This window comes from Spodoptera frugiperda, chromosome 7 (genome assembly GCF_023101765.2).
Source record: "Spodoptera frugiperda isolate SF20-4 chromosome 7, AGI-APGP_CSIRO_Sfru_2.0, whole genome shotgun sequence".
Taxonomy (NCBI): Eukaryota; Metazoa; Arthropoda; class Insecta; order Lepidoptera; family Noctuidae; genus Spodoptera; species Spodoptera frugiperda.
In genome coordinates this window covers 1113868-1128434 of record NC_064218.1, presented here as the reverse complement: position 1 = coordinate 1128434, position 14567 = coordinate 1113868, and the positions used below count along the sequence as shown (strand labels likewise).

At 37.1% G+C, this 14567-nt stretch overlaps 2 protein-coding genes across 3 annotated transcripts; one reads left to right on the top strand and one right to left on the bottom strand.

Moving 5' to 3' along the window:
- Nucleotides 1-617: 617 nt before the first annotated feature.
- Nucleotides 618-7722, bottom strand: LOC118265865 (peptidylprolyl isomerase domain and WD repeat-containing protein 1). Its single transcript, XM_035579119.2, has 11 exons — nt 7458-7722; nt 7202-7362; nt 6759-6897; nt 6312-6399; nt 5689-6016; nt 4765-4883; nt 4296-4488; nt 3812-4046; nt 3211-3399; nt 2262-2413; nt 618-845 (listed from the first exon to the last, which is right to left on the bottom strand). Exons 1-11 carry the CDS (start codon nt 7573-7575, stop codon nt 702-704), a joined length of 1866 nt encoding a protein of 621 aa, XP_035435012.1. The 5' UTR covers nt 7576-7722; the 3' UTR covers nt 618-701.
- A 348-nt stretch (nt 7723-8070) lies between these two features.
- LOC118265866 (CCHC-type zinc finger nucleic acid binding protein) lies at nt 8071-13972 on the top strand. 2 transcript variants are annotated; one of them, XM_035579120.2, is made up of 3 exons: nt 8071-8238; nt 10908-11089; nt 12937-13972. In XM_035579120.2, the coding sequence occupies exons 2-3, from the start codon at nt 10911-10913 to the stop codon at nt 13187-13189; spliced, it is 432 nt and encodes a 143-aa protein (XP_035435013.1). In that variant the 5' UTR covers nt 8071-8238; nt 10908-10910; the 3' UTR covers nt 13190-13972. The 2 variants fall into 2 exon arrangements, with proteins under 2 accessions (XP_035435013.1, XP_050551168.1); XM_050695211.1 differs by lacking the exon at nt 8071-8238 and adding an exon at nt 8296-8500.
- Nucleotides 13973-14567: the final 595 nt, after the last annotated feature.

Genomic DNA, 14567 nt, shown 5'->3' with positions numbered 1-14567 from the left:
TCCTAAAATATCCAAGACTGATCTCTAGTGATATTATTGTAAGAATACTAATATGGAACTTTAAATAAATACAACATTTTGTAAAAAATTGTGAAGTTTTATTATAAATATTTTGTAATGTTCACTTTTTGTGTTTGACCCTATTATTTTGCCGGCAACGTGTTTGTTTTTCATAACAATACATCACGTTGTTAATACTAGTACTGCCATCTAGTAGACTTAATACAAACTTTTACATTTAGTAGGTCTATTCGCTACTAGATGGCGTAGCTAAGTATATTTTTCACTACTCGACAATAGATGGCGTTACGCTGTGATTTAATCATTATAAACTTGTCTCACAAGTGACCTCAAGCTATTTATATTAAAAGTAATTGAAATAATTACATTAATTGCAGTTTTGACCGAAATTTAATAGTAGACCGTATAAGTCTGTATGGATGACCGTTTCACGTTTACAAAAGTTTCCAAAATTAAGGAGGCAACATTATTTATTGCACATCGTCACTTACACTGCGTTAGGCGCCAATGGCTTGATTTTCGTTATGACTGTCTGACTATGTCGTCAATTTGAAACATAAAATCACGCTATAAAAACCGTTACAGAAAAAAACACATTTCATATCAATTAATTTTAATACAACATTCATTTGTACATGCAGAAACTTACAAAATAACTTAGGCCCGACAATTTGCTATTTTTATTTAACGGTAACGGAAATTATTCTAACATCTTCATATGGTTTGTCCGTCTTGGGGTTTGTCTTGACACTGCCGATGTTTTGTACCACTTCCATGCCGCGAACCACTCGACCGAACACCGTGTGCTTGTTGTCCAACCACGGCTGTAAACAAGAATAAAATAAAAATACAAAATACTATTTAAACAATATATATCCTTTAATTCAGGACATGCTGTAATCAGATTTATTTTGATTTATAATAACCAGGAAAATTAACCCTTGTTGTCATTTCAAATTAAAACTCTTTTTTTTGTTATTATTATAATAGACAATAATAAATTAGTCTAATCTACTTCTACTCATCTATACATACATTTGTAACAATCAATTAATAGATAATAACAAAATGATCAACTGCAATACATTCTACTCTATTCTTACTTACAAAGTGGAAGCCAGCAATCACAAGTTACCTCAAACTGTCTTACTTCAATAAATTCTCAGCTTTGTAATACATGCCATTGTCCTGTAGGGGTAGGCAGAAACAACAGAGCATCCACTACGATCCTTACATACTTCTTTATATATCTTTATTACACGCATATATCTGAACTGAGCTTTCATATAGTCCCTCCAATGCGACTCAAATCGACACTACAATAAGGATAAACCAAATAGAAAAAATTTACAACCTGCATTGAGCAAATGTGGTGATTATTGGTCAAAGTTCTCCAAGAGAGAAGAGGCTTTTAGTCTTTCGGCTTTAGGTGCCAGTGGCCACTTATGGGCTGTTGATGTGTGATATGATATAGAAAAATTTGCCAGAGTGAAGTAACTTTATATGCTGTGTTGTCACTGTCAATTACTAAACTCGATCAACAAATTATTCTAACTACTCAATTGATTCGGAACATACACTGAACTACCAAGTAATTAATCCTAACGGAATTAAGCCATCAATTGGAAGCAATTGAAATTGTTAATAGTTCAATGTATGTTACGAATTCAGTGTTTTTAAATAGCATAATTGGATATTTACCGGAGACTTGTATTTCTTGGGAATATGTGTATAATAGAGCTTCAAGTTCAAAGGACTAATAATGAACAAAACGATAATATAAGCAATGATACTGTACTGCTGTGTTGTAGGAAGCGTTAGTTTTTCTTTTTTTTTTAATCTTCCAAAACTATACAGGATCGAGGCATTTGATGTGTACTAGTTGCAGTTTTCAATCCGTGTCAAGTACTTGCGGTATATTATATTATTTTATTTGTAAACAAAATATAATAAGAAGATTACTTACTAACTAAATTAAATATAATAATATAAACTAGAACACAATCGTTTTAGATTATTTAACCAACTTTTCTACGCGAAATTCACATACAAACGGAAATTAAATAATGTATACAACATGTTCTCAACGCAAAAGTTTTGTTACATCTTGTAATGTTGGCCTTAGCGATATTCACGCAGGCATACCTTAGCTTTACAAGCTGATTCAATAATCATCTAAGGCACTTCAATCTCCTAGCCGATATAAAACTTGAATAATAATAATATGATAGATGACTTACCGTAGGCGCGAGTGTGATAAAGAACTGGCTGCCGTTGGTGTTGGGGCCGGCGTTGGCCATGCTCACGGTGTACGGCCGGTCGTGCTTCAGGTGCGGCTTGAACTCGTCCGCGAACTCGCCGCCCCATATACTCTCGCCACCAGTGCCCGTGCCTGCACCACGAAAAAAGAAAAATAAATTAATAATTGCGTTGTTTTAAAGTTCCTAACTGTTTCACTTGTTTCAGTACACAACGTCACGCGTTTTATCACCGAAACAGTAGGCAGAGGTGCACATTACTGCTTCAGTGTGGTGTTATGTTTTTATTACTTTAGTAAATATTTTGATGTAGGTATGTTTCAAATAAAATGCAGTAGTTAAACCGACTTAACAAACTTAGTTCCAAACTGATCCTAAATCGTCTTGTTTGTCAAGTCCTTTTTTAATGTTCATAAACAATAACTAAGTAATGTCTAGGCCAAATCCTTATAATAATAATAGGCTATAGGATATACATAAATAGTGATAAAATATCTACCTTATCATTTAGATAGAGTTCGTTAAAATAATCGCACATTTGGCAAATCCATGTTATCAGTAGATGACAAATAAAACGTGACAATAATATTAGATTACATTACAAAGATATATTTAATCTGCCAAAAGGTAGCCTTGGATAGATCGCGTGATCGATTTCACTCCGTACAATAAAATTTAATCCATGTGGGTCATCCCACAGGGATTAAATTTACAGTATAATATGATCAGTATAAATAATATATTTAGATAACACTACATTAACACTAGTTCAGGATGCTCCCTGAAGATGTAGGCTAAAGAATTCTATTGTGTACCTAACAAATAAAGAATTATGTTGTAATAAGACACACTAACCCCATAAGAAGCCGTGACGACCAATTCCCTGCTTATATGTATTTGTGTCTTCTATCTTTTTAGCCTCTTAACATACCTGTGGGGTCTCCAGTCTGCACCATGAATCCTTTAATGACGCGATGGAACACGTGTCCGTTGTAGTACCCGTTGCGCGAGTGCACGCAGAAGTTCTCCGCAGTTTTGGGCACGTCCTTGCCGAAGATACGAATGTGGACGTCGCCTAACGATGTGTGTAGGATTGCTTGCTCGTACAGACGTTGGACTCCTAGAAATACATATTGGATATTACATAACGTAAAACATATAAGTGTAATAATAATATGACGCAAAGAGGTTGAGGGCAGTAGTGTGTATGTCCAGATTGTTCAGTAAAGAATACAAATGGGCTGATGATATAATATTTAACCACGTTACTCAACACGAATTACATATATACTTAGATTTTATTATTAGAACCTAGAAAAAAAAATGCTTAAATTTTGTTTGGTATAAAATGTACAGCAGGATAGTAAAATACACTATGCACATTTTATTAAGTAATTTATAGTATTACAAAACTGTATCAGACAATTTCTTCAACAATATTTTTATGTGGAATAATCGGGTAAACGAGAATGGTAAGTTATCAGCGCTGCCTATAGACACCTTTAACACCAAAGAAGTAAAAATAATAGTACCTTGTCCTTCAGTAGCAGAGATAATATCCTCCTTGGAAGGTTTCTCATTGAAGATGTCTCTGTCAGCGTCAGGGCTCTTGATGTCGTCGGGGCTGCGCCGGGAGAACATGTAGAAGCGGTTCTTCTTGTACGCCGTACAGAACAACGTGGGGTCCGTCTTCACGTTCAGGAGGGTGGGGTTCTCGGACCCTTCCATCTCCAGAGTAGTCGCCACTTTTGATTGGTTCGTGCGACCCTGCAAGATAGGGATACAGATTTAGTAGGACATTGATGTAAATGAGTACCTTTAACTTGAAAGCTTATATGGTCAGAACTCAATCCATAAATGTAATAGTAGCTAAAGAACAATTCAAGGATAGTAGTAGATGGCTTTTCAGACTCTGTTGTTTCAATTTATTTCCGGAGAGCATAGGAAACTATAGAACAGTTAATTTACACTATTATTTTTTTACACATACACAGAATTATATTGTTACATAGATACCTGGAACAGCGCTAAATGAAGAGGGCGCAAGTTCTCGGGCTTGCCGAGCATGGCGACGCAGCGGTTGGTGACGAGGTTGACCACCTTCACGCCCAGCATGGTGGCGTAGATCACGAAGTGCCCGCTCGCATCGAACAACACGTTCGCTAGGTGCACCGAGTCTGACTTCTCCAAATCACGCTCCGCCGCCATACTGGAACACAAATCGATATTAGTTGCATTTTAACTTCCTTAATACATAGGATTAATAATGAAATGCTGAAAAAATAAACAGCAAACTCTCCCTTCAAATATATCAAACAATATTTCAGTCTCTAACCAACTTGCTTTAACAAAACCCAGGTATTTTAACGCATACTTCTTACAAACAAGAAAAAAAGGCAGTTCAATTAACTACAAATAATGGAAACTCATCACCAAAGTCAAACCTGAAGCAAATTGCAGAAATAAAATATAATTGTAACATTACCGTCTACCAAACTCCATGTTGGGCAGCTGTTGGGTCTGATGCTGCAGGTCCTGGAAGCGCTGCAGGCTCTCGTCGAGCACCTTGTGCAGCTTGCCTGACAGGAAATGGAACACACGCACCTATTACATCAACAGACAAACATCCTACACATTACATACATTGCTCACACTTCACACACTGATCATTACAACATATTATTATAATATTATAAAGCTGAAGTTTGTTTGTTTGTTTGTTTGAACGCGCTAATCTCCGGAACTACTGGTCCGAATTGAATAATTATTTTTGTGTTGGATAGTGCATTTATCGAGGAAAACAAAACAATATAAAACATCACGCTATGACCAATAGGAGCCGAGCAGAGCGGGTGAAACCGCGAAGTAGCTAGTTACAACATAAAATTAAAGCTGTCACTAAACTAAGACTGCCAGTTTTATATGGTTTATTTACCAACAAACATTCACATACACATCACATCCATATGCGGAACTGCAGTTGTTATGGATTATACAACGAATTTAGAATTAAACTATATGGGTACGCGTCCACAGGCGCGCATCGTACGCATCGCACGCAACGGATTTTAATTTGTCTTGTATAGAAACTCATACAACTGCGTCCACTGATCCGCATCGTACGGACCGCACCATCAGCAATGCCTACAAGCGATACGTACTGATGACGTCATACGCAATGCGTACGATGCGGGCCTGTGGACTTGGACCTTATGCATATAAGAAAGGTTGAATACTGAGTAGTTATGTACACATTTTGAAAACTTAGAACTTTCAATTTATGTATTAAAAGTATATTTGGGAAAAAATCTAAAAAAGTAATGGCATTCCTTCATCTTCAGCTTCATCATCACAACTTCAACAGAACTTAAGAAAGTACTATCAAAACATTAGCAATACATCATCTTACCTTTCGATCCAAACTGATTGACGCCATTTTCTTCCCATCAGGCGAGAACGCGAGCGCAGTAGGATAAGTCTTGTTCTTCACAAAGTCATACAAATCTGTATCCAGCTTAGATTCAAAGTGCACAGTCTTAGGGAACTGGTATTCATGCTTGGGACCGGTCCAGTACTCAATGATCCCTGCCTTGTCTACTGACACTGCAGTTTCATAGACCGGGTTATATTTGATGGTGGTTACTGTAGCTTGGTGAAGAGTTTGGAAGGTATGCAGTGGAGTGCTTGATGTTTGTGTACCATCGAATATGTGGATTTTGTTACTGGCTTTCTCGGAGCTGAAAGGTAGAAATAAAGATGTAAATATTAAGTTGTATAGATAGTAACAACTTAAAAGTTTAAGGTTTGAAACATTGGGTCTTGTCTTTTTTGTTCTTTTATTACAAAAAATGATGTTAATGTTAAAGCCTAATTATTTCAAAAAGTTACTGAACAACATTTGGTCTGGTAGTTGTGCTTATGCACTCTAGGATTATAAGAGGAATTATAATCTACAGATTATTAAGATTAAGAATCTGTAGACTAAAATCCCTTTCTGTTGTCAATGGCTAATTAGGATAGGTTTATACTTACATAGCTAGAGCAGATATAGGGTCCCCAGCAGAGTGCACCCACTCAGCAATGTATGGCTCAAACTCTATTGATATCATGTTGATCATATCTGGAACAGACAAAGCACATTTATCAGTAAAGCTATACATTACCAGTCTTGTGATCTCTAACTCAAGATGTAGGCTGTCTTATTGTCATAAATTAACCTCTTGTATGCCGTATATAAGACAACAATAGAAAACACATTGTGTCTCGCATGGATCCACATTCCAAACATACGAAGGGTTAAATCAAGAGTCCAATATCACTATTGTACAATATGTGTGTACTGAACTGCAATAAAATTATGAATAATAATTTTGTTTTTGGTTAAACATTAATTGTATGTAAGCTTAGTTTTTTGATAGTACCCAAAAGTTAATGCAAATGTAGTGAATGACTAGTTTATGCAAATAGAATGCATCTTACCAAAATTAACAACATCAAAAACTTTGATAGTTTTCTCCGGAGAGGCTGTGCAAAGCAGTGTACCAGTAGTGTTGGTAGCAACATGACTGATTGGGGCAAGGTGGCAGCGGAAATGCTTGACAAATTCTATGCCTTCCTCCTGGAAAACAATGATAAATATGTTATTACGAGTTTAAATAACTGGTGGATGAATTAAAATAAAAGGTCTAAATTGACCGACCCTTTACCAACTAGCACACATAAAAACACAGATGAAGATAGAAAGATAGATAGGGATACATAAAGATTCATAATAGTGTTCCATAGAGTACCTGTGGCCCATGTGGGTCCATGGGACACAGGTGTGAAGTTATGAATGTAGGTATAGTTATCCATTCTTTGGTAATGTCCACATTAATAAAAATCTAAACTAAATTTAGTAACATTAAAGTTCCATGTTTTACCTGTTTCTTCCAGAATTTTAAGTGACCATCTTGACTAGCGGTGATCACGAAGTCTGTTTTGGTGACTACAATGTGTGTGACCACATCTCGGTGCATGTAACTGAATTCGTAAGTTTCCGAAGACGGCAAATTCTCAATGTAAAGAGATTCAAATTCCAATACTGCAATAATGAAAGAATTTTGATTAGTCCACATTAGCTACCATAAACTTTAATGTATGTTCCTTTAATAAGAATTTGTAAAGAAATTACTATACCTTTACGCTTTTTTGGTTTAGGTTTCGACGCTTCAGACGGCATAGGCCCTATCCAACCATCATTTTCATCTGGTTCTTCTTTTTCATCAACACTACTACGTCTCTTTTCTGCAGACATTATTACACCTCCTGAAGCCTGACTCTTTTCTTTGAAAATTATTTGTTTCTATTATATTGTATATCTAATTATATTTCTTCGTAAACACCGTGCTAAGTAGGAATTTGTCAACTTGACAAATTGATTTCTTTTTTGACATTTAACAAAAGTCTTTTCCCATACTTCATTCGCTTCACGGAAATAAATAAACAATTTACTACTCTTTGATTGGATGAAATACCGGGTTTATTCTCATTGGTTTAAAAACCTACCTCCAGTGTATCTATTGGTTAATAAACGACATGAACCATAAACAATTATTTTGAAAACTGTTGAAATTACTCAAAATAAATTATACAGGCTTTTTTCTTAACATTTCACTTTATTTTAATCCATTTAATGTTTTTAAGACTCAACTGCTTTATTTTATTTTATTTAGTTGCGTAATATCATAAAAATACGTTTTGTAATAATCACTAGTCACGTCGCAGGAGCGTTGGAAACTTTTTACCTCTGTTGTCTATGCTCAAAATGTCTTTTACGGATTCGTAGTGATGGTGGCTGGCTTCCTTGCAAACGAAGCGTCGTAAATTACATCTTATTTGTAAATTTTAATAAAAATTTGATCGTTAAACGATCGAATCAGTAGTGATTTAAGTGCTCAAGCAGTTTCACATCCAATCGGTAAGTGTAAAGTGCATCATTTATTGTGAAACCGCGCGCTACCGGTACCTCTACACGTGGTTAGGCTGTTAAACGGCGTACGTATGTTACAGATGTGTTTTCTTTTAAATATCTTCAAAGATAATAATTACATTGATTCCCCAAGTGCTTTTAAGTGAAATTTGTATATTTTTATGTCAATGCATTCTATATAGGTTGTTTATTGAACGTGGTTAGTTTGACAAACGGTGACTCGATGCTGACACATAAAGCTGCTGTTGAGGTAATTTTATGTTAGAATATGTTATCGGGATTCATTTAAAGTCGCGTTGTAGCAGCCACCTCGAGCACAGAAAGTTGTTCAATCATCACCGTGTGGTATTTTCTTAAAGTATTTATCTAGTCTACTGTTGTAGCTTTCTTTTTTTTCTGTTAGTGCAAGACAATGACGCATCGCTGCACTATGAACAGCATGTGGGAAAGTACAAATACGTATATGTATAGGACCTTACCAAGCCTAGTTTAAACATGTGTTAAATTGTGTACCTGTTACATTCTCACACAAAGGGCCCTTATTGTATGTTGAAATGTGCCATGCCTATTATCCCTTTAAACGTGGTATTATTCACTTCAATTAATTACAGTTAAAAATATTTTCAGTTTATAAATTAATTTGTTGTTTAGTAGTCATTGTCTTTCCACGGATATACAACCATGTTTTTTTTAATAATTCAAGGACATTATCCGTCATGCCACTAAAGAAACTTCTTGATTAGTTTTCATCATGTGCTCATACAATTACATTGACTAGAATTTCTCAGTATGAAAGTCAATGTAATCAATGAACAATTATAACAACACACTTTCCAAGAATTTAAATTCTTCAGTTTAAGTTTCACCTAATCATTTGCAACAGAATCATTAGCAAACTAGTTATTAATTAACTATCAAAGTACAATAGTAAGTACTTAACTATTTAAAAACCATTACAGATAATATTACTGTTACAAAAGGAACATTATGGTTAATGAAATTGCTCTTTGTTCGAAGATTTTCTCTTTTTAATTTCTACAATAAGTAAAAAGGTTTGTTACTTTGGTAAAGTACAGTTAGCACACTCAAGCTATTGCTCCATTGACCCTATAACAGTTGTGTTTAGAAAGTCATTCATTTCATGTAATTGCATCACAACCAACTTGATTTCACACAAAAATTCATGTCGGACATTAACATTTTTGATGAGCATTTTCACAAGTAAATATTTGTTTAAAATTGTCATTTATTTGGTTTGAGATAAGTTTTGTTTGTTGAAGTACAGGTGAGAACTTTTTGACTTTAAATTTGACTGATGGACAAAAAAGAACACATGGAGTAAAACATATTTATTATGGGTCTTGTATTTCACAATTTTCATATTTTACAATTCATGAGTACATAATTTTATCATTCAGCTATTTGCCCACTCGTAAACCTACAATTTTCCTAATGTGCACTTCCACAAATAAGTATTGATTCTCCTGAGACCTAATTGTGTGGCACTAAATGTAGCCTAGTTAAATTGGGAGTGTATGTACACACTAGCTTTTATAATTACACCTATTTTATGACTTTCCCATTTGCTGCTTTTACTTTACCCCCTCTACATTCGACTTGCATTGTACCGAGTTGAAACAAAAAATAAACCACATCGCTGGAATACTGTAAGGTGTTCTAAATTGTTAGTACAATAGAATGCTTAAATGTGTGACTAGTTGGGAATAATTCTATTACATAACCATAGCAGTATTGGTTATGCAAATAAAGTACTCAATAATGTCTCGCTATGGTGTTGATCAATAGTTTAGAGGCCAAAGAAAGGTGTCGCCATGTCGAGGTCGCTCGGCCGTATTATTTATGTTCTAGATAACAATATTGTTTCAATCATTTATTGTTTTAACTGCTACACACTCAAGTTTATAACCATCTGTATAAATAATGTGTGGCTCTGGTTGCTGCATTGCACCATCAACATTGTTCTTACTAAAATCTCAAGGATTACTTGTCTTTATAAATCTTTATTCATGCTATACCTATAATAATTGTAGCCATACTTCGCGCCATAATCTTTTCATTGGAGAGTTCTTAACACAATCTAATGCATGTCTCAAGAGCCAATAACCAGAACAAGTGTCTGTTAAAATGACCAAGTCAACAGACCTTGTGGAATGCGCGACGTTCATATATTCTCAATTGTTTTGCATCGTAGCGGGCCTCCCTTGTACGTTTCGATCAAAATGTTTGCCGCGAGTCAATTGCTGACAATCGTACGTAATTTGCCGTGATCTTGGCACATGAAGCGCGTTATCAACCTCAGGGTCATCACGTCAGCGGAACTTCTGTGCAAATAACTCAATGATAATGTCTCTGTTACACTTACGCTCTGAAAAGGAGTAAGAAAGAGATAGGAGAGGCGAATGACCGTATTTTATAAAGGTCATTATTACAAGGTCAAAAAAGTTCACTGAATTAAATGTTCGTCCGAAAACATGTTTTGACATACAATTTTATAATCTTGACTTTATTAATTTATCAAAATTATTAGCCTTGCCTTACTTACGATAACTAATGTAGTTCTGTCACTGTTCTCGTAGAGGTACCGTTACTACACAGTAACAAGAGTATAACCAACAATGTGCATCGTATTGTTCCAGACAATGAGTTCGAGTGTATGCTACAAGTGTAACCGGACAGGGCACTTTGCCCGCGAGTGCACCCAGGGTGGTGTTGCCGCTCGTGACTCTGGTTTCAACCGTCAGCGCGAAAAGTGCTTCAAGTGCAACCGCGCTGGGCACTTCGCTCGGGATTGCAAGGAGGAGGCCGACCGTTGCTACAGGTTACTATCATTTTAATAAACTTTCAGCAAAAGAATAACACGCCAGACACTGTTGACGAAGCCTAAAAACGACCGGTCCATCATAACAAATATAATGATAACTTTCTGCCTTCTGGTATAACGTTGTACGTTGACTGTACACCTAATCGTAGTTAGATGGTGTGTAAAGATATTCGAAGGGGAGATATAAGATCGGTGACCCATTGCTCAACACAGAGCGGTTACTTGACTGCGGTAGCGCAAATCAATCAAGCATCTAGTCGTAATGTTGCTATAGGTTAACGACACTTGTAACGATACGTGTTTCGTGTAGACATCGAGTATCTCCATTGGCACGTTACGCATGAGTGGTCACGTTTGAGTGGCTGTACTCACGCGTAGTATCAGCAAGCGTGCGCCGACAAGGAAACCAGTGCCACGCGCCGTTCGTATCCACGTGAAAGGAATAACTGAACACCAAATAGTCAATATCTATGTCGAAACACTGAATCTTAGACCAGTGCTATTCAGTTGATTTATTTCTCATTTATGATTACTTTCAAGTAGTATGCAATCAAACCAATACGTCCAATAAAGCCAAGTTTGTCCAAAGTGGTGACCCCCGACGTGATTGAAACCAACCTTCACGGAGCAGATCAGCACCGTCATCCTTATCGCCATCTCCCTCACCCATCACTTCTCCGCTGAGCGGTAATCAAGTCGCAGCCAACCAGCATCCTCGGCCTCATCAGGGACCACCACACGCTACATCGAAGATATGCAGCCTGGTTCTTCCCTACGGCCTCATCAGCGTCTAGGCACAGCACTCTCTGCACACGGTCTGAGGACGTCTTCCTCCCGTCAACGCAGACGCCAGCCACTACGCACCTACCCTCGCAGCGTCTATTCCCCGACTCACCGTGGGACACTGCGAGCTTCACTACTCCGACTCACTGGAGTATCACCCTGCACCGCTCACCCGACTCACTGGGCATTCAGCGGCACAGTTCCGACTCACTGGAACTAGGGACATTCAACACTGGCTCTGGCACCGCTCATCGCAAGCATCGACAGCCGTCTCAACAGGATCGATCTCCGGTCTTGGGGGGATGATCTGACAAGTGACAGATGACAGATGACAGAAGTCGCACATAGACTATCGACGAGCAAATCAACGGATGACGTCACAAATATCCTGCATCGCACATACGAAGTTTACATGCGAATTAACACGGATAGAAAATCCCAACGAACAACAGTTGGGCAGAAAGCCCGCCAGGCATGATCACCTCGCCTGGTCGGAGGATCCTCCTTTTCTTAGGGAACTTTACTCTCTGTTCCCTAAACGTCCAATAAAACCAAGTTTGTCCAAAACAAGTACCAGAGTAAATTATATTTGTTAATAGGCGACTAACATTGTGCCAGCCGTGTTCAAATAACGTTAGGTCGAAAGCATGTTAGCTAACCGGGGCTCTTATCCGACACACGTCGGTTTATGATTAGATCATATCTAAAAACCAGTTTCGATAACGAGGAAAATGGTCTTCGATGTTTCTTAGCTATTCGTTTTAACTTGAATTTTCGTGAAGTCCATTCGACCGAATTTACTTAATTTTATACATTTCTTGTATAAAATACATTGAATAATTCTTATGTAATAGAGAAAGTGTTGTGTATCTATCTCCTAGTAGTCAAACATCACGTGTCGAATACTATTAGCATTGACCTTGACTTCTACACACGTGCTGAATTCGATTGTCATCGACCTTTTCTTTTTAAATTTTAAATTATACTTGAGTAATACTTGTGGGAGTAGATTTTTAAAACGATTTTTATTAATTTGTAATAATATGATTTTTTGTGTACAGATGTAACGGCACGGGACACATAGCGCGTGAGTGCGCGCAAAGTCCGGACGAGCCGTCGTGTTACACTTGCAACAAGACCGGGCACATCGCACGGAACTGCCCAGAGGGCGGGCGCGACAGCTCCAACCAGACCTGCTACAACTGCAACAAGTCCGGCCACATCTCACGCAACTGCCCCGACGGCACCAAGACTTGTTACGTGTGCGGAAAGCCCGGACACATCTCCCGCGATTGCGATGAGGAGCGGAACTAACACACGCCTCTTCGCGACTGCCTATATATAAAATAAACTATGTATATTATGATGCCACGCACGGACGATAAGCAAAGGACGCGATACGCGACACTAGATCGTAAGACCACACGACTGTATGAAATTAATGCAACGGAATTATAAATCAGATGCAGCAGCGGTATTCTCGTGACAGACTGAGGTGTATGATTTTTAAAATGTTGACTTGTATATAGGTCTCCCCGCCGCGCGAGCGCCGGCGCCGCTCGTCGATAAGTACGTTAATGTTTGTTCTTGCACGACGTGAACGAGTTATTGTGTTTTAAATCATTTAATAATCGTGATTGAACTATTGAGGAGGTAGCGTTACAGTTTTTAGCATTACAGAGTATATATTTAATATATTTTGTACAGATTTTTTTGACAAAAGATAAATTGGATGCTGGCGTATAATGAGTTTTCAATGTGAAGAGTGGAGGCCCCGGAGCGACCCGAACCCCTACTGGACTCTCTTGTTCGTCTTGGTATACAGTATACGTTGATCTTACGCGATCGTAATGCGATCCAACGAGTCTCAATCTTACATCCTATCACTTCGCGTGATTTATTTTTATTGTTCAATTCCTTTGTTTATGAGATCCTGCAAACTTGTGGAGAATTCAGTGGTTAATTAGAGTTTCATCAATCAAAACATTTTTTATTTTGTTATCCCTGTCAATGTGCCTCTCTGTAACACTGAAATGTATAATGATACTCGATTTACAGTAGTGGGAGATGATTAATTAATAAAATCTTGCCTTATTATTTTACAGTTTTCATCTTGCCCTATTTTTATTAGTTACATTTTTGTTTTAACGACACAAACACACACTGTAATTTCAAAATCTCCCAAGTATAATAAAATTAATTTAGTTAACATTACTGAGCTCATAGTTATGAATTGACTGAACAAGAGGGCATTACCTACCTATCCTTCAACCATACCTGCACACATACCCACATAAACTGACATTGATTTGTTTCATACAATCCTTTCACACATGTTGATGCATCATACAATCGTGTCACACAAATGTAATAGTTTAGAAAGAACACCTGGACACTGGACATATCATCATGGTATCCCATTTACATGATTTAATTATGTGACATCAAAGCTGTGTATGCCATAAAAAACACACTTGTTAGTTAATTAAGTGTAAATTTAAAAAAAAGGAACATAATCTCATTAGGATAGGTCTGGACCAGTTGTGTTATTATCAATTTGAAAATACCAATTCCTGGTGCCATTCCAGGTTATTGAGAATTTCGAAACAAACCAAAATTAAATTTATTTTAATACTATGGACCTGATGCAGCCCAGTGAACATCCAAGAACAGTAGTAATCAGCCTGTGATT